Below are 19,548 nucleotides of genomic sequence, written 5' to 3'. Positions count from 1 at the left end.
GTTTAGATGTTGTCAACAATCTAAGCCAACCCCGTCTGTTTTGCTCCATAGTTGCGCACGTGTCGGTTTTGTTGCTAAACAACCAACTGGTCTATATCAAAACATACAGTCGTGGTGTAGATTAGGAACCTGTACCTCATTAAACTGCATTACAAAGTAGGGGAGAGTGTGGTAAATTTAGATTTTATTTACATTCAGCATCACACTCTTAAGGGAAATATAGTGTTATTTCTAACAAAGATATTGACATATATTTCAGGATGTTGTTTATCCCTGGAAATGATCAGAATTAATGTATACATTACAGATTGAAAACATAGCTTGTCCAAAAAAGTGGTATGGGGTAACACTCTACTCAGCAAATTAGATCCAGTCTATCACAGTGCCGTCCGTTTTGTCACCAAAGCGTTTGACATGCTTCTAAGTACGGTAATGGAACATTTTTACTTTTCGTCTCTGGTTCCACGCTCGCGAACAAAACGGAGGTATTTGTACATAAATATGGATTATTTCGAACAAAAACAACATTTCTTGTGAAAGTAGCAGTCCTGGGAGTGCATTCTGACGAAGATCAGCAAAGGTAAGAGAATATTTATAATACTAATTCTGAGTTTAGGTTGCCCCAAACTTGGCGGGTGTCTGTATAGCTCTCTGTGATGGCTGAGCTATGTACTCAGAACAAAACATTTATCGAACAAAACATACATGTATTGTGTAACATAATGTCCTAGGAGTGTCATCTGATGAAGATCGTCAAAGGTTAGTGCTTCATTTAGCTGTGTTTTGGGTTTTATTGACACATGTCCTTGCTTGGAAAATGGCTGTGTGATTATTTTTGTCTATGTACTCTCCTAACATAATCTAATGGTTTGCTTTCGCTGTAAAGCCTTTTTGAAATCGGACAATGTGGTTACATCAAGGAGAAGTGTATCTTTAAAATGGTGTAAAATATTTGTATGTTTGAGAAAGTTGAAGTCACATCCTGACCAGTAGAGGGAGTATTAGTTATTGTAGTTTGGTCAGGACATTTGTTTTATGTGGTTCGGGGGTTATGTGTATGTAGAGGGGTGTTTTATTTATGTGTTCCGGGGTTTTGGTGTATGTTCTGGTTTTTGTATTCTAGGGTTTTTCTAGTGGTTATATTTCTTTGTGGTCTGTGTGGCTCTCGATCAGGAACAGCTGTTCATCGTTGTTCCTGATTGAGAGTCATATTTAAAGAGCTTGTTTTCACTTGTTTGTTTGTGGGTAGTTTTTGCACTGCTTTTAGTTAGCCTGAAAAACTGTTCTTGTCGTTCTTTGTTTATTGTTTTTTCGTGTTCACTTTAATAAATAAGTATGAGTATTCACATACCCGCTGCGCCTTGGTCTTTACATTACGACACCGTGACAGTTGAATTATGACATTTTGTTGTTTTTGAATTTGCTGCCCTGATATTTCACTGGCTGTGTCCCGCAGGTGGGACGTAGTGTCCCACGTAGCCCATAGAAGTTAAACGAATGTGGCTTCTACTGACAATTGACATGTACAAACTATGGCATAAGGGGATGACAAGCAGATAAGATGCAATCCATTATTTTGATTAAGACATTAATGAGCGAACTAGGACGGACGTAGTCAATATAACTATTTGTTCAGCACTTTTGAAATGTACGGCGACATAATTCAGAACATGGGCCATTCTTACAGTGTTCTCCCTGTACACCAAGTCAGAACTGTAGGATAAATAAAGGGGGCATATAAGCAGACAATGAAAGCTCTTACAATAGTCAATGATTACATTTCTCTAAAACAGGTTATAGGCTACATGCACCACCAAGTCAGAACAGTAGGCGAAATTAAGAGGGGAAAAATTATTAGGGTGAGGCACAAAGACTACAAACAGCTTTCTACTGTTAGGTTTTAATTCTCAGTAAAAAACTAAACGGACACTATGAAAGCTTAACCAAGTTTATTCTCCCAGAGGGTCAACACAGCTGCATCAGACAAAACATGTCTCCTCCAACACAGGTACATATACTCCAATTTAGATGCACTTCCTCCTTCTCTCCAACCCTTACATATTTTATGGTTCGACAGGAAGACGACGTGATGGGGTAATAAACCGTTCCTTCTCCCTTAAGGTGACCTGACCTGACCTCAACCCCCTTAATGCATAATCCAAAGCTCTCTCCCCTTATCAATGCTTGCCACATGCGATCACTTCCCTGCCCAACTCACGGCTGTCATGGTACCAGACGTAGTGTTCCCCATGAGTGACAGAAAACTGAGCCAAACACGGCACAACTAGAGAACATTACCAACCCCTACGCTCCATATTTTCCGCTGGCTGCCCCACCATCATATAATGCCAAAATAAAATGCAAAACAGCCAACCCCCCCCCCCCCCCCCAAAAAAAAATAAATGAATTACTCAAAATGAGTAACATGGGTTTTTCCAAATTGGGGACTAGTCTTCTATCTATTCTTACTGTATGTGCAAGGGCATAGTCACATGGCTCCATACTAAAATGTTCAGTTGGTGGCACCAGCCCATGATTTGGTTGCGCCACAATTACTGTGGGGTCACGCAATAGAAAAAATGTATAGCCTCATCGTCAAAGTGTTTCATTAAGAAGCGGGGTGGCAGGTAGCCTAGTGGTTAGAGCGTTGGGCCAGTAACCAGCAGGTAGCCTAGTGGTTAGAGCGTTGTGCCAGTAACCAGCACGTAGCCTAGTGGTTAGAGTGTTGGGCCAGTAACCAGCAGGTAGCCTAGTGGTTAGAGCATTGGGCCAGTAACCAGCAGGTAGCCTAGTGGTTAGAGCATTGGGCCAGTAAACAAAAGGTTGCAATTGTTGTTACTATTTTACTATCAAAATAATTTTCCAGAATATTCAGATATTTTGTTCAATAGAGATTTATTTGTCTACATTTTTTTTGCCACTAATATCACATAGGCTAATTCATTTGGGGCCAATTCACCACCTGAGGAAATGGTTAGGAGATCGCTAACTCTAATTGTTGTTATTATTTGACTATAGCCTATTACAAATAGTTAGCCTTCTTACTGATATCTAACAGTACATTTAATGTATATGGCTATGCACACACCTTGAAAGGCCTATGCAACCACCTTTTTAATATTGCCCTTTGTTCAATATTAAATACAATTCAGAGCAGAAACCTGGGCCCATTATCTCTTGAACAGCAACAATAGGGGTTGCTTTCAATTGAACCTTTATTTAACTAGGCAAGTCAGTTAAGAACAAATTCTTATTTACAATGACGGCCTACAATACTGTGTTTTCCCGCCATTAGACCTACATTTTGAAGTATTGTGTGTTGTGTCTTTGGCTATGCCGGATTAAGTGATATGACATGCTAACTTATAAAATGATTTCTCTGTAATTAATATTACCTGATTAAGCTAATCATGTAAATGTAATTAACTAGAAAGTCGGGGCACCACGGAAGAACGTTTATAGAGCTGTTATCTTCCGAATAAACTCTTAAAATACTTTGTAATATTTTACATCGATAGCAGTCAATATTAACCCTTGTCTTATTTTCAGTCTCATAATGAAAGTTGTAAATTCTTGGCTATCTTCACGAACCCTGGCTAACAAGTTGAATCAGCAATACAAAATTGGGTTTAATTATTTATTTACTAAATACCTAACTAATCACACAGAATTACAAATACACAGAATACAATGATGTCATACAGAAAACGTCCCGGTAGACGGAACAGATATGACGGCTGGTTACACAAAGGAAAGGGGGTTGGGCTTGAATGAAAGAGCGGGAAGATTTAGGAACAGAGAAACAGCAGCTATGCTATCGTAAATACATTATCTTATGCATTCTAAATTACCGCCCATTTGGAAAAGGAAAATGCAATAAATATTTACTCTGAGCTGCGCTTCGGTAGATTGGTCGTAGATGCTGGCCGGGTTGGCCAACAGATCTTCCTGGCCGGAAGAATGTCAATGGTGGTCAATTGGATACGTGGTGGTATCTTCGTCTGGTTGTTAGACTGGATCCGTCGTCCGTCCTTTCCTAGCCCACGTAAGCAGCGGCCGCTGCTAACTCAACGGCTAGGAAGTATCACTTCTGTAGTGAATAAGCTCAAAGTTCATACCATTCGCCACCAAAGCTCACGCCGAGGTTGGCTTAGTTCTGTTCTTGACATGTGTGTCCTTCTAACGTAGAGGCTGCAGACCTCCCGTACTGGAACCACCTGGTTATCTTTTCATCAAAGGCTTATATAGTGGAGAGGGGGAGGGAGGTGTTTCATCGTTTATAACCCCTGTCTCTTCACAGGGTCATCAAACATTTCAATTGCATAACAATTGCATAACAATTCCATGTGACTCTGATAACTAGAGGGCGTATACTTTCTCAGGTACAGTTTATGTCGTCCTGTCATCAATCATAATGTCTCAGATGACAACTGAAATGAAATCCATACTCATTACGTTATCAAGCATATTTCCTTACCCACAGGCCAACGTCATGACATGTGCAATCTGAAAGCATTTCAAAAAGGAGAGAGCAAGAGAAACTGCACTGCTTCAAAGCAGCAAGCAGGAACTCTATAGTTCAGACGACTGTCTGATTGACCAGTGGGCCAGGTGTAAATGTTAGAAAGCCTTACCTTCAACAACAGAAGCCACCCACCCTTGATGGGCAATCAGCAGAACAATAGCATCTCTGAGAGCATGTTAGAAGTCTTGATGATGAGTAAATGAAAGCATTGAGTTTTATCAAATGTTCCTATTGATACTAGATGAAGTCATCCCGAAAGTAATCAGCTGTTTTTAGGAATGTAACATAAAATCTTTATTATTGTAATCGGATTACATAATCCCTATTAATCTTTTACTACCCAACCGTTCGCCTGGGAAGAAAACACTTCAATTTGCTCAACTTGCCATAGAGCTCACCAGCTATTAGTCCTAAAACCCGGAAATGAGTTATCTCAGGTTCGTTCAGACATTCATATGAGGAAAATGAATGGGGAAAGAATAGGGTTTTGGGATAAACGCCGAAAACAAGGTCTGAGGTTAACACAGGTTTAGGAGATCTTATACGTTTTGTTCAGTGACATAATATCAGTCAATTAACATGACCTTTATGAAATATGAATAATTTATGTAATTTATGTGCTTTTATTATTACATTACAAAATTCACAAGACTGACGTTAGCTGATGAAGATGATCTCATAGAGCAAAACATACAGTTCTAAGATCTCCTAAACCTGTGTTTACCACAGACCATATTTTCTGCATTTATCCAAAAACCCTACAAAAACTCTACTCATTTTCCCATAGGCTTTGTCCAATGTACCATGGAGAAGTTAGTGCCTACAAAAGACGCCATTACTATTGCTCTCTATTGACTAAACCATTAGCTCAATTTACCCCAAGGTAAACATTTAGACTATATTAGCCCACACAGCTACAAGGAGGCACTTTCATGCTAGGTTTAGGACCTCATATTGAAGCTTATAGAGACCCCAAATGACGTATAAAACAATCTTAATTATCTACTTTGGTTTAGATACAACAATCATGAAACCTCTAACACAACAAATTCTTGGTGAAATTCTTGGTGACTTGGTGAAAATCTGTTTTTTGGACCTAACTTCCTTACCACTTTTTCTATGTGGTTTCCTCCTTTATAGACTCCATGAAATGTCCTCTTCCTAAATATGTACTCAAATTATACATTTTGTGTATAGTTTCCTAGAAACAAGGGTGGTTCAATTTACCCCATTGGCTCAATTTTTCTCAATGGAACACTTAATGGCTTTCTGTTTGAACTCTGACCTCTGTATTACAGGGAATCTGGAAGAGCAGACATGCCCCTCACAGTTCCAGACACCATCACCACCTGGGAGACAGAGGCATTCTGCCTGGCTCCTAGCGGCTTCGGCCTGGCTCCTCCAGTGGAGCTCACTGTCTTCCAGCCCTTCTTCCTGGAACTCACCCTGCCCTACTCCATCATCCGTGGAGAGCACTTTGAGCTGAAGGCCACTGTGTTTAACTACCTGTCCAAGTGCATCATGGTACGACACTGCATCATGATCGTTTCTTGAGTTGTTTCATGAGTTTCTTGAGTTGTTTTTAAACTCTTGTATTTTGTTTTGTTACAGTTTATCTGGTCAGTGTTTATTTTTTATAATTTTTTACACCCAATGTATCAGTCTTTGGTTTTCCATGTTATTTTACAAGTGTTCCTATTTGGCAGGTTTCTGTGACTCCAGCTCACTCCTTAGACTACACTCTCACACCCTTGAAGGATGTGCAGTACTCATCGTGCTTGTGTGCCAATGGACGAAAGACCTTCAGTTGGACGATGGCACCCTCTATCCTGGGTAAATCACCAGTCTTCATTCAACCGTTCAGACAGCAGAATGGATGTCAGCCTGAGTCGTGTACTCTGTCACCATTTTGGATGTTGTGTAACCTGTGCTGCACTCTGTCTGTCAATGTGTGTGTAGGGGTTTTGAATGTGTCCGTTAGTGCAGAGGCTGTCCAGTCCCACGCTGTGTGTGACAATGAGATTGTGAACGTACCGGAGAGAGGTCGCATCGACACAGTCACACAGAGCCTGCTGGTGAAGGTATGCAGCCTATTGTTGTGACGGAACATACTGTTGTACAGATACCTAGTGTAACTGCTCCTGACTGAAAATAATATCCTCTCCTCTCAGGCTGAGGGAACAGAGAAGACCGACACCTACAACTGGTTGCTGTGTCCAACTGGTCAGTCAGTAATGAATGAACGTTGAATGTTCACTTTGATTGAATTGATCATCTCCATTCATCTTATCATCTGTGTGTCCACAGGAGTAACTATGACAGAGGAGGTGGAACTGCAACTCCCCAAGAACGTGGTGGTTGGATCTGATCGAATTTCTCTCTCAGTCCTGGGTAAAATAAACCATTGTATTATTTAGACAGGCGTAGTGGTGGGAAAAGCAACCTTTCTCCAATGATAATGCTGCTGTTTGCAAATTGTAGTTTCTATTTTTTTATTTAACTAGGCACTGACCTAAAGAGGATAATCTTACGGAAGTCCCATGTTTCTCTGTAGGGGACATCCTGGGTCGGGCCCTCAAGAACCTGGATGGACTGTTGCAGATGCCGTATGGGTGTGGAGAGCAGAATATGGCCCTCCTCGCCCCCAATATCTACATCCTGGAGTACCTGACGAACACAGAGCAGCTCACTCCAGCCATCCGAGACAAGGCCACCAAGTTCCTCACTAGTGGTAAGAGAGTCCCTCAAAATATGGGTCATATTGATTAGGCACAAAACGGATGAAAACTGACTGAAACAGTGCTGGATTTGTCCAATAAGAGCCCTTTGTTTTTGTTTTCCATTGAAGAACATTTTTAAACGTTTCACCACGGTATGCCCTAATGACTATGACCCTGGTGTCATATAAATTATAGAGCTACACTATAGATGACATCACGGTGTCTTATCAACAGAGCATCAGTGACCCAACACATGCAGGGACTTCCAGATGTTTTGCTAAAATCATTTGATTATAGATTATAGATTTTTATACCAAATGGCACTCTATTCCCTACATAGTGCACTACTTTTTTCCTGGCAAAAAGAGTACACTAGGGAATAGGGTGCTATTTGGGGCGCACTCTCAGTGTCTATAAAACACACCTGGTTACTGTTGTTTGCTTTAAAAACTCACCGACAGGTTACCAAAGGCAGCTGAACTACAAGCATGTTGATGGTGCATACAGCACATTTGGACAAGGCTCAGGGAACACTTGGTGAGTACTTGGATGTGTTATTCACTTATTGGTAACCTGATCATAACTGTCTGTTTCAATTAAGTATTGACCAACCAAATGGCATTGTCTCTGACAGGGAGACCATTGATGTGACATAAGTTGACATAAGCTCTCATTGCATGTAGTGTCAAGCTCTAAGTCATGTTTATGACAACTTTATGTGGGTATTAAATCAAGTTCTCTTTTCTCAGGCTGACTGCTTTTGTTTTGAGATCCTTTGGCAAAGCAAAGTCTTTCATTTATATTGACCCGGCAAAAATTGAGCAGTCCAAGACTTGGTTGGAACGTCAACAAGACAAACATGGCTGTTTCGTCAGATTGGGGAAACTCTTTAACAACAGAATGAAGGTATTTATATTGATAATAAACTGATAGAAGATGGAAGAAGATGTCGTTTTAAGTCTCGTCAGACCATCCATACATTTGGGAATTATGATTTCTACAGAATTGTATCAGGCTACAGTTTACACATGTTTTAGTATTTAACATATTGTTTTGTAGGGTGGTGTGACAGATGAAGTCACGCTGACGGCCTACATCACATCTTCAATGCTGGAGCTCAACATGTCAGTGTCGGTACGTAGCATTTCTCACTACAACAACGTCCATTACAGGAAACGGATTTAGCCTCCTGTATGAAGTCTGTTGTATACATCTTATGTCAACTGTCATTTAGAGATTCTAAAATGTAGTGAGTTCTGTGTAAAAAATTATCTGAAAGTAGCATATGGAATAGAAATAAGAATAGCTGTAACCATAAGCATTCCTGAATGACAGTGTGCTGTTAACAAATAAAGTACAGGCATAGTTATAATACTGTAAACTGAAAAACTAAAAGTGCTCCAGCATGAATGTGTTTAGCCGGATCCCAGATCTCTTTGTATTGCCTTGCCATTACAAACAGATCTGGGACCAGGCTAACGTGTCTCTTAATGTGCTGCTCTGTTATTTTGTGCTCCAGGATCCTGTTGTGTACAGCAGCTTGTCTTGCCTGAGGAACTCCACCAGTGATTTGTCCAACACTTACACTACTGCTCTGCTGGCCTACACCTTTACCCTGGCAGGGGACATGGAGACCCGGGCTCAGCTTCTGCAGCACCTGGACACGATCTCATTACAAGAAGGTGAGACATATCATGGTCCAACATCTTTTTGTGCTGTCTTGCTTTCATTGAGCATACCTGGGCAATGGACCCAATGGAGTAATCCCAAAAGTGCAAACCCTCCTCCGTCTGGCACTCCAGATAAGCTCAATCAAACACCCAAACTATTTTATAGAACACAAATACAATTTGAACTCAGGTGTCTGTAATATAATTCACTTTTCGTCATAAAATTAATTGGGTAGGTCAGATAAGAACTTTGTATCTTTTATTATGATGAATAAGCTAGTCCCTATTATCTGTGTGTTTGTGTGTGTGTGTGTGTGCACTCCTCGTCCCTTAGGGGGTCTTCTGCACTGGACTCAGACCTCCTCAGAGACCTCAGCCTCCCTGGCGGTGGAAATCAGCTCCTATGTTCTGCTGGCTTCCCTCAGTGCCTCCCCTCTGTCTACCACTGACCTGGGCTACGCCTCCCGCATCGTCAGGTGGCTGGTGAGACAGCAGAACGCCTACGGAGGCTTCTCTTCCACACAGGTATATTTCCAAAACACCTCCGTTCTGAACTGGCACCCTGTGCTGTGCACTTGTAGTGAGGCATTATTACCTTGACTTCACAACAGGCATGTATGTGCTTCTTGTCATGTCAAGCCTGGCAAGGATAACTTCCACTAAAATGGAGCCAAGAAATCATAATGGATGGAAATGGGGAATAATTACTCTAGGAACTGACCAATGTAAAAATCCCCCCTTTATGTAAAATGGGGTATTTTCATTCATTTTGAACACATTTGTCTGTGGTCTGTTGGTGTGTGTGTTTAGGACACAGTGGTGGCCCTCCAGGCCCTGGCTCTCTACTCCACCAGGGTGTACAGTAGAGAGGGTGCCAGCACAGTCACAGTACAGTGTCCCAGTGGGGCACAGCACCTCTTCGAAGTGAACCAAAACAACAAGCTTCTCTACCAGGAGAGGGCGCTGCAGGACACAGAAGGGAGGTACAGCGTGGAAGTAAAAGGCAGTGCTTGTGCCTCAGTGCAGGTCAGTGAATACACGCCTCCCAATACTAAAGTGCAAGATATGGTTTTGTATATTACTGCGAAGTTCAAACGTTTAAGAAACTTTGTCTGGCTTGATATTTAGTTTATGAAATGTTTATTTTTCGCTATCTTTTAAAATGTATATGTTGGACATGATGGTTTCCCTGACTTGTTCTTCCCTCTTTCCCAGGTGGCGCTCCACTACAACATCCCTACTCCTACTGACAGCACAACACTCAGTATCCAGGTGAAGCCAGAGGTGGACTGCAACAGTAACTCTTTGAGACCCAGAGTCACGCTGAATCTCCAGTCTCAGTAAGAATGAATGACTTATTTGCATTCACAGAAGCATTCTTTCAATCAGTTTATTATTTGAATCAGATCAATGATGACACTCCAGTGTTATTTTGGAGTATGTCTTACAGAATGTATCTGACCCAATTGAATTGATGTTATTATACCTATAGTGCCCTCTGTAATTATTGGGACAAAGAAGCATTTTTTCTTCATTTGGCTCTGTACTCCAAAAGTGTGGATTTGAAATAAAACAATGACTATGAGGTTAAAGTGTGGTATTAACATCGTGTTGAAGTTACAGTGCGTTTTGTACATAGTCCCCCCATTTTAGGGAACCAAAAGTATCGGGACAAATTCACGTATATGTTTATTAATGTAGTAAAAAGTTAAGTACTTGGTCCCATATTCACGGTACAAATTTGTTGGATGCATTTCCTTTTTGTTTCAGATTATTTTGTGCCCAATAGAAATGTATGGTAAATAAACTATTGTGCCATTTTGGAGTCAGTTTTATTGTAAATAAGAATAGAATATGTTTCTAAACACTTCTATATTAATGTTGATGCTACCATGATTACAGATAATCATGAATGAATTGTGAATAATGATTGAGTGAGAAAGTTACATACTCACAAATAGCATACCCCCAAGGGATGCTAACCTCTCACCATAACAATAACAGGGAGGTCAGTGTTTTTGGGGGGTTTGATATTTTTGTGTCTTTAACTTTCTCACTCATCATTATTTACGATTCATTAAGGATTATCCGTAATCATAGTAGCATCCACATGTATATAGAAGTGTTTAGAAAAATATGATATTCTTATTTATAATAAAAGTGACTCAATTACACAATACATTATTTACCATTCATTTTATTGGGCACAAAATAATCTGAAACACAACCAAACAAACAGAAAATGCATCCAACTAATTTATAGAGTCACAAGCTTGATGTAGTCATTGTGTGCTATGAATATTGGACCAAATACTTCACTTTGTACTACTTTAATACACATATAAGTGAATTTTTCCCAATAGCCTACTTTGGACCCCTAAAATGGGGAGACTATGTACAAAAAGTGCAGTAATTTCTAAAGCTGAAAGTCTGCACTTAATCCTCATAGTCATTGTTTGATTTAAAGAAATGCTTCGCTGTCCCAATAATTACAGAGGGCACTGTATGTATAGGTAATTTCACTTCCAGTTTGTACATAGGCATGGATCGGTAACAGTAAGAAAGCATATCAGGCAACCATGTCTTTTTATGGGTAAATAGTCAAAGTATCCATTCATTTCATTATTACAAGCACTTGTCAAAATCAAACTTTCGATATTTTGGCTTTCGACAGCCTTGGTTTCTCAAATGATTGGCTCGCCTGGTTCACCAACTACTTCTCTGATCGAGTTCAGTGTGTCAAATCGGAGGGCCTGTTGTCCGGACCTCTGGCAGTCTCTATGGGGGTGCCACAGGGTTCAATTCTTGGGCCGACTCTCTTCTCTGTATACATCAATGATGTCGCTCTTGCTGCTGGTGAGTCTCTGATCCACCTCTACGCAGACGATACCATTCTGTATACTTCTGGCCCTTCTTTGGACACTGTGTTAACTAACCTCCAGACGAGCTTCAATGCCATACAACTCTCCTTCCGTGGCCTCCAACTGCTCTTGAATGCAAATAAAACTAAATGCATGCTATTCAACCGATCATTGCCCGCACCTGCCCGCCCATCCAGCATCACTACAATACGTGGATAACTACAAATACCTGGGTGTCTGGCTAGACTGTAAACTCTCCTTCCAGACTCATATTAAGCATCTCCAATCCAAAATTAAATCTAGAATCGGCTTCCTATTTCGCAACAAAGCATCCTTCACTCATGCTGCCAAACATACCCTCGTAAAACTGACCCTCCTACCGATCCTCGACTTCGGCGATGTCATCTATAAAATAGCCTCCAACACTCTACTCAACAAACTGGATGCAGTCTATCACAGTGCCATCCGTTTTGTCACCAAAGCCCCATACACTACCCACCATTGCGACCTATACACTCTCATTGGCTGGCCCTCACTTCATACTCGTCGCCAAACCCACTGGCTACAGGTTATCTACAAGTCTCTGCTAGGTAAAGCCCCGCCTTATCTCAGCTCGCTGGTCACCATAGCAGCACCCACTCGTAGCACACGCTCCAGCAGGTATATCTCACTGGTCACCCCCAAAACCAATTCCTCCTTTGGTCGCCTTTCCTTCCAGTTCTCTGCTGCCAATGACTGGAACGAACTGCAAAAATCTCTGAAGCTGGAGATTCCCATCTCCGTCACTAGCTTTAAGCACCAGCTGTCAGAGCAGCTCACAGATCACTGCACCTGTTCATAGCCCATCTGTATACTGCCCATCTATCTACCTCATCCCCATACTGTATTTATTTATTTATTCTGCTCCTTTTCCACCCCAGTATCTCTACTTGCACATCCATCTTTTGCACATCTACCATTCCAGTGTTTAATTGCCATATTGCAATTACTTTGCCACCATGGCCTATTTATTGCCTTAATTCCCTTATTTTACTTAATTTGCACTCACTGTATATAGACTTTTTTTTTTTTTTTTCTACTATAGAATTACTGACTGTATGTTTTGTTCATTCCATGTGTAACTCTGTGTTGTATGTGTCTAACTGCTATGCTTTATCTTGGCCAGGTCGCAGTTGCAAATGAGAACTTGTTCTCAACTAGCCTAACTGGTTAAATAAAGATAAAATAAAAATAAAAATATGACAGGCAACTCTTTGCTTTCACAGATATCATGGAAAGGAGCTGACCACCAATATGATTATAGTGGATTTGAAAATGCTGTCTGGGTTTGTCCCAGACCCAAAGTCTTTGGGGAGGGTGAGTTTTTGTCATACCATACGTTAGTTTATGGTGTTACCTGTGACCTTTTTCCATGTATAGTAGCTCTTGCCTCTTTCACCTGTGAATCTTTATGAAACTGAACGTTGTTGTTAATGCAATATGAATAACATGTATGGCTTGTCTTCACAGCTGAGGAGTTCCCTTTTTGTGGATCGTGTTGATGCTAAAGATGACCATGTGTTAATGTACTTGACAGAGGTGAGACCAAAATCAAATCATCCATTCTATCAACTTTGCACAACTCTTAGGGCAACATATGCCCATTGTTTCTGTCAAAATTGCTTTGGTTGGGAATCATTGATCGAGAGCAATATTCAAATCTTGTCTCTGATTTTCACATTTTAGACCACTCAGGAACACGCTTAACACCTTTTGGTAAGCAATTCTGGTCTTTGGCATAAACATTTGTTTAATTGTCTCTCTGAACAACAGAACTCTATCCCAGGGTTAGGTTTTCAGAAGATTGAGGGGAGTTTTCTTTTACCTGGGCCTTTCCTATTTATTTTGATCCTGACAAACTCTCCAGTCCCTTCCAGTGACAAGCATACTCATAACATGATGCTGCCACTACTGGAGAATATAGAGGGTTTCTCTCTGTGTTGTATTGGATTTGACCCAAACCTGTAGTTTTTCATTTAGGCCACAATGTTAATGTCTTTGCCATGTTGTCTTGCAGTATTACTTAACAGCCTTGTTTCAAACATAATGGATGATTTGGAGTGGATTTTTTAACACAGACTTTCTTTTTTTCACTTTCTCATATAGGCCAGTAATGTGTTGTGAATGCAATGTTGTTGTTCCCTTCATATTTTCTAGTATTGTGGTGGCAGCATCATGTTATGGTTATGCTTGTCACCGGCAGGGAACAGGAGTTTGTTAGGATCAAAATAAATATGAAAGGAGCAAAGTCCAGGTAAAAAGTTAGAGGAAACCAACCCACCCCCCCCCCAAACCTTACCCTGGGTTGAAGTTGTATTTTTCTGCGGGACAATTACACAATTTGTAATGCCAAAGACACAACAGAATGTCTTTCCAATAGGTGTTGTGTTCCTGAATGGTCAAGTCTCCATCCGGAATTAAATCTACTTAAAAAAAATCTGAGACAAGATTTGAATATTGCTGTCCATCAATGATTCCCAACCAAATGTACTGACCTTGAGACATTTGGACAAAAACAATGGATATGCAGTGCCTCCGGAAAGTATTCAGATCCCTTGACTTTTTCCACATTTTGTTACGTTACAGCCTTATAAAAAAAAATGACATAGTGTTTTTCCCTAATCAATCTACACACAATACCTCATAATGACAAAGCAAATAAAAAAAGAAAATATCACATTTACATAAGTATTCACACCCTTTTCTCACTACTTTGTTGAAGTCCTTTTGGCATCGATTACAGTATCAAGTCTTCTTGGGTATGACGCTACAAGCCTGGCACATCTGTATTTGGGGAGTTTATCACTTTCTTCTCTGCAGATCCTCTCAAGCTCTGTCAGGTTGGATGGGGAGCATTGCTGCACAGCTATTTTCAGGTCTCTCCGGAAATGTTAGATCGGGTTCAAGTCCGGGCGTGGTCGGGCCACTCAAGGACATTCAGAGACTTGTCCGAAGCCACTCCTGCATTGTCTTTGCTGTGTGCTTAGGGTCGTTGTTCGGTTGGAAGGTGATCCTTCGCCCCAGTCTGAGATCCTGAGTGGTCTGAGGAAGGTTTTCATCAAATATCTCTCTGTACTTTGCTCTGTTCATCTTTGCCTTGATCCAGACTAGTCTTCCAGTCCCTGTCACTAATAAACATCCCCACAGCATGATTCTGCCACCACCATGCTTCACCTTTGGGATGGTGCCAGGTTTGTGACGCTTGGCATTCAGGCCAAACAGTTAAATCTTGGTTTCATCAGACCAGAGAATCTTGTTTCTCATGGTCTGAGAGGAAAACTCCAAGCAGGCTGTAATGTGCCTTTTACTGAGGAGTGGCTTCCATCTGGCCACTCTACCATAAAGGCCTGATTGGTGAAGTGCTGCAGAGATGGTTGTCCTTCTGGAAGGTTCTCTCATCCCCACAGAGGAGCTCTGTCAGAGTGACCATCGGGTTCTTGATCACCTCCCTGACCAAGGCCCTTCTCCCCCGATTGCTCAGTTTGGCTGGGCGGCCAGCTCTAGCAAGAGTCTTGGTGGTTCCAAACTTCTTACATTTAAGAATGATGGAGGCCACTGTGTTTTTTGGTACCCTTCCCAAGATCTGTGCCTCAACACAATCCTGTCTCAGAGCTCTACAGACAATTCCTTCACCCTCTTGGCTTGGTTTTTGTTCTGACAATCACTGTGGGACCTTATCTAGACAGGTGTGTGCCTTTCCAAATCATGTCCTATTAATTGAATTTACCACAGGTGGACTCCAATGAAGTTGTAGAAACATCTCAAGGATGATCAATGGAAACAGGATGCACCTGAGCTCCTTAAACTTGACCCCAAAAAAACATCTGGGTCAGATGGTTTAGACCCTTTCTTCTTTAAGGTTGCTGCCCCTATCGTCGCCAAGCCTATCTCCAAATTTTTTAACATGTCTCTCCTTTCTGGGAAGGTTCCCATTGCTTTTAAGGCAGCCACAGTTCATCCTTTATTTAAAGGGGGAGATCAAGCTGATCCTAACTGTTATAGGCATATTTCTATTTTGCCCTTTTTATCAAAAGTGTTGGAAAAACTTGACTGGCTTTCTTGATGTCTTTAGTATTCTCTCGGGTACGCAATCTGGTTTCCGCTGGCTAAGGACTATTGCTGTCTCTGAGGGGTCTTTGGCCTGGTTTGCTAACTACCTCTCTCAAAGAGTGCAGTGTATAAAGTCTGAAAATCTGCTGTCTCAGCCACTGCCTGTTACCAAAGGAGTACCCCAAGGCTCAATCCTAGGCTCCACACTTCTCAATTTACATCAACAACATAGCTCAGGCTGTAGGAAGCTCTCTCATCAATTTCTATGCAGATGATACAGTCTTATACTCAGTTGGCCCCTCCCTAGATTTTGTGCTAAATGCTCTTAGTGTCCAACAAGCTTTCTCTGCCCCTAACCGTGTTCTGAACACCTCCAAAACAAAGGTAATGTGGTTTGGTAAGAAGAATGCCCGTCTTCCCACAGGTGTTATTACTACCTTTGAGGGTTTAGAGCTTGAGGTAGTCACCTCATACAAGTACTTGGGAGTATGGCTAGACGGTGCACTGTCCTTCTCTCAGCACATATCAAAGCTGTAGGCTAAAGTTAAATCTAGACTTGGTTTCCTCTATCGTAATCGCTCCTCTATTGTAATCGTTCCTCTTTCACTCCAGCTGCCAAACTAACCCTGATTCAGATGACCATCCTACCCATGCTAGATTACGGAGACATAATTTATAGATGGGCAGGTAAGGGTGCTCTTGAGAGGTTCCCAAAGTACACACATCCCTGTCTCACTTCTCTTTTCAGTTCGCTGCAACTAGCGACTGGTACGAGCTGCAACAAACACTCAAACTGGACAGTTTAATCTCAGTCTCTTCATTCTAAAGACTCAATCATGGACACTCTTACTGACAGTTGTAGCTGCTTTGTGTGATGTATTGTTGTCTCTACCTTCTTGACCTTTGTGCTGTTGACTGTGCCCAATAATGTTTGTACCATGTTTTGTGCTGCTACCATGTTGTGTTGCTCCCATGTTGTTATGTTGTGTTGCTGCCATGCTGTGTTGTCATGTGTTGCTGCCTTGCTACGTTGTTGTCTTAGGTCTCTCTTTATGTAGTGTTGTGTTGTCTCTCTTGTTGTGATGTGTGTTTTGTCCTATATTTATGTTGTATTTACTTCTTTATTTTTAATCCCAGGCCACTGTCCCTGCAGCATGCCTTTTGCCTTTTGGTAGGCCGTAATTGTAAATAAGAATTTGTTCTTAACTGACTTGCCTAGTTAAATAAACGGCTAAATAAAATAAAAATAAAATAAAAGAAGCTGGGTGTCAAGTAGAGTGTTACCGAAACAGAAACTTCTGCTTATAGCATTTAAATAATTGTGACCCATATGTTTATTACATTTTTGTTTTATCTCCCAACAGTTATCATCACGTTTTCCATACAACCACACTCTGGACATCATACAGGAGCTCCCAGTACAGAATCTAAAGCCAGCAGTGGTCCAGATCTACGACTACTACCAGCCAAGTAGGTTTATATCTAACCCTCCAAAACTTATTTTTCCCTCTTCTTTTTAGTAACATTTGGCTAACTTGTGTTCATTTACTGAGACTTATCTGCCTTATTTTTTTATTCAGGTGACCAGGCAGAGACAGAATATGTCTTCCCTTGCAAGTAGGGGTTACAAACTGGTGAGCTACTTTAAATATGGAATTATTGATGTTGAATTATTAGATTTACTATACATGTATACTCTATACTTGTTCTACAAATTATTTTGTTTAACTGTGTTGATATTCCTTAATTCCTTTTACCTAAATGCTGGTCAGTTTGTTAAAGCATTCATTCCTTACATGTACAGTACTGTATGTATTTACTCCTTTGCAGATGTAAGAAGAAAATGACATTCACACAGAGGTCACACCTGCAACCCTTGAGACAGCTTTCTCTAAAGTAAAATATGTAACTGGAATTAAAGTTTTCCATTATAACCATATTCTTGTGCATTTTTACCAGAAAGTTTTGTCACACTGTGGCAAGCAATGAGTTCCAAGGTCTAGGCTCAGGAGATAATGTGAATATTGAAAGGCTTTATGTAAGACAGTGGGTCTCATTCTGGGGTACTAGTACCTGTGGGGGTACCTGGCCTATCCACAGGGGGTACTTGGGAAGACTCATGGGCAGCGCAATATGTGAATGGGGGTGCAGTAAGCAAAAAAGGACTACTGTAGTAATAACAGAAAATCTACACAGAAGATTTAAAAGCATGGGTTTATGACCTAAATGTCAAAGGTCACGGACACGTACATCTACGTGTGTAAAGTAGGCAAGGTGGTTTAGACACTGGAGGGATTTTGTTCACCTAAGAATATGGGAGTATTCTGATGTATGTACGTACATATACGTTGTATATATATGTACACATGCACGGTGGAGATATAGGAGCATGTGCACGTGTTTGGTGAATTTGGTGAAAAGTATATTTGTTCACTCAAGAATGTGATTGTTGATGTATATACTGTCACGATTCTCTAAAGCTGAACCCAGAAGCAGACCAGGACAAGGTGAGTAAAATGACGGTGAGTATTTATTCAGGTTTGAGAGGGGGAGAGTAAGGTGGAGTCAATATTCAAGATTCAAGACTGTGTCCATGACCGAGATTCAAGTAACTGGGGAAGTTGACTTAACTGGAAAAGTTACCGGTGTCAAGTTTGTCCTTAGAGAGTTGGAGAAACTTTTACAGGTCTGGCTTTAATTAGTCTCTGTCCCAGGTCCATAAACAATATGTGGGGGTTTTCCTGACTTCAGCCCCACTGTCCAAACCAAGTTACTACTAACTTTGATTTTGTAGGCATGGTCGGACACATTTTGTTCACTGAGGAATGTGGGCATAACCATGATGATGAATGTACATATGTACAAGTGTACGTGCACGATAGGGGTGTGGTCCAATATTCAATGAGTAAGATTAGTCCAAAACACTCTCAAACCACCTGTAAAAATGACTCTCGGCTTTACATTATATTTAAAAAAATGTATCTGGGCCTCAGCACCGCTCTCTCTCCCAAGTGTTATATCTAAGTCTATGTCTTCATTGGCATATCAGTAAAAGCCGAGTCCTGACATAAACAATGCAGATTCTAGTTTTAGACCTAATCAAATAAAATATCCTTGTCAGGCATTAATGTCTTATATAGGGGCTGTCACGTTGGCATGAATGATTCGGGAGACAGGCGCAGGAATGCGTAATATTTTTTAAAAAATATGCCCAAATTACGGCGTGCCGTGTAAAGGCAGGTGGATGAAGACCAAACAAACACGTAACAAAACACAGGGTAGAAACCCAAAACAAACGAGAGTGGAGTACCTCGAATAAATAACACAAGCGCACAACGATTAACACACGGGACGAGACCCGAAATGATCTGCGCAATCCACAATGGCACGAAAGCCAAAACACAGCACAGGTACTCACACGCACCAACAGACATTGTACAATAATCGACAGCCCAATGGAAACCAAAGGGCACACTTATTTCAAGTACTAATCAGTGGGAATAGGGGACAGGTGTGTGTAATGAATGTTCCGGAGGGATCCGTGACAGAGGCTACCTAAATAAACTGATGCCTGTATAATTCCATGTGGTTGTTAGCAGTTGATGTTACTCTTCAATAACACAAACCCCAAAACAAATCAGGGGGAGGAAAATAGATTTATTCGAAGAGGACAAATCATGCGG

At 41.0% G+C, this 19,548-nt stretch overlaps 1 protein-coding gene across 1 annotated transcript in view; it reads left to right on the top strand.

The window, feature by feature from the left end:
• The window catches only part of LOC106580921 (alpha-2-macroglobulin), a 29,786-nt gene extending 11,982 nt beyond the window's left edge, over positions 1–17,804 (top strand). The window contains exons 19-36 of the mRNA XM_014162480.3: positions 5,824–6,049; positions 6,232–6,358; positions 6,485–6,606; positions 6,697–6,748; positions 6,833–6,916; positions 7,080–7,256; positions 7,707–7,782; positions 7,995–8,151; positions 8,305–8,379; positions 8,765–8,927; positions 9,250–9,440; positions 9,726–9,941; positions 10,131–10,255; positions 13,042–13,132; positions 13,286–13,354; positions 17,230–17,335; positions 17,446–17,499; positions 17,696–17,804. Of these exons, the coding sequence (XP_014017955.3) occupies positions 5,824–6,049; positions 6,232–6,358; positions 6,485–6,606; positions 6,697–6,748; positions 6,833–6,916; positions 7,080–7,256; positions 7,707–7,782; positions 7,995–8,151; positions 8,305–8,379; positions 8,765–8,927; positions 9,250–9,440; positions 9,726–9,941; positions 10,131–10,255; positions 13,042–13,132; positions 13,286–13,354; positions 17,230–17,335; positions 17,446–17,486 (2,098 nt within the window). The 3' untranslated portion in view covers positions 17,487–17,499; positions 17,696–17,804. The remainder of the gene's footprint in view (positions 1–5,823; positions 6,050–6,231; positions 6,359–6,484; positions 6,607–6,696; positions 6,749–6,832; positions 6,917–7,079; positions 7,257–7,706; positions 7,783–7,994; positions 8,152–8,304; positions 8,380–8,764; positions 8,928–9,249; positions 9,441–9,725; positions 9,942–10,130; positions 10,256–13,041; positions 13,133–13,285; positions 13,355–17,229; positions 17,336–17,445; positions 17,500–17,695) is intronic.
• Positions 17,805–19,548: the final 1,744 nt, after the last annotated feature.

This window comes from Salmo salar, chromosome 20 (assembly GCF_965601325.2).
Source record: "Salmo salar chromosome 20, fSalSal1, whole genome shotgun sequence".
Taxonomy (NCBI): Eukaryota; Metazoa; Chordata; class Actinopteri; order Salmoniformes; family Salmonidae; genus Salmo; species Salmo salar.
This window is presented reverse-complemented; position numbering and strand designations above follow the sequence as displayed.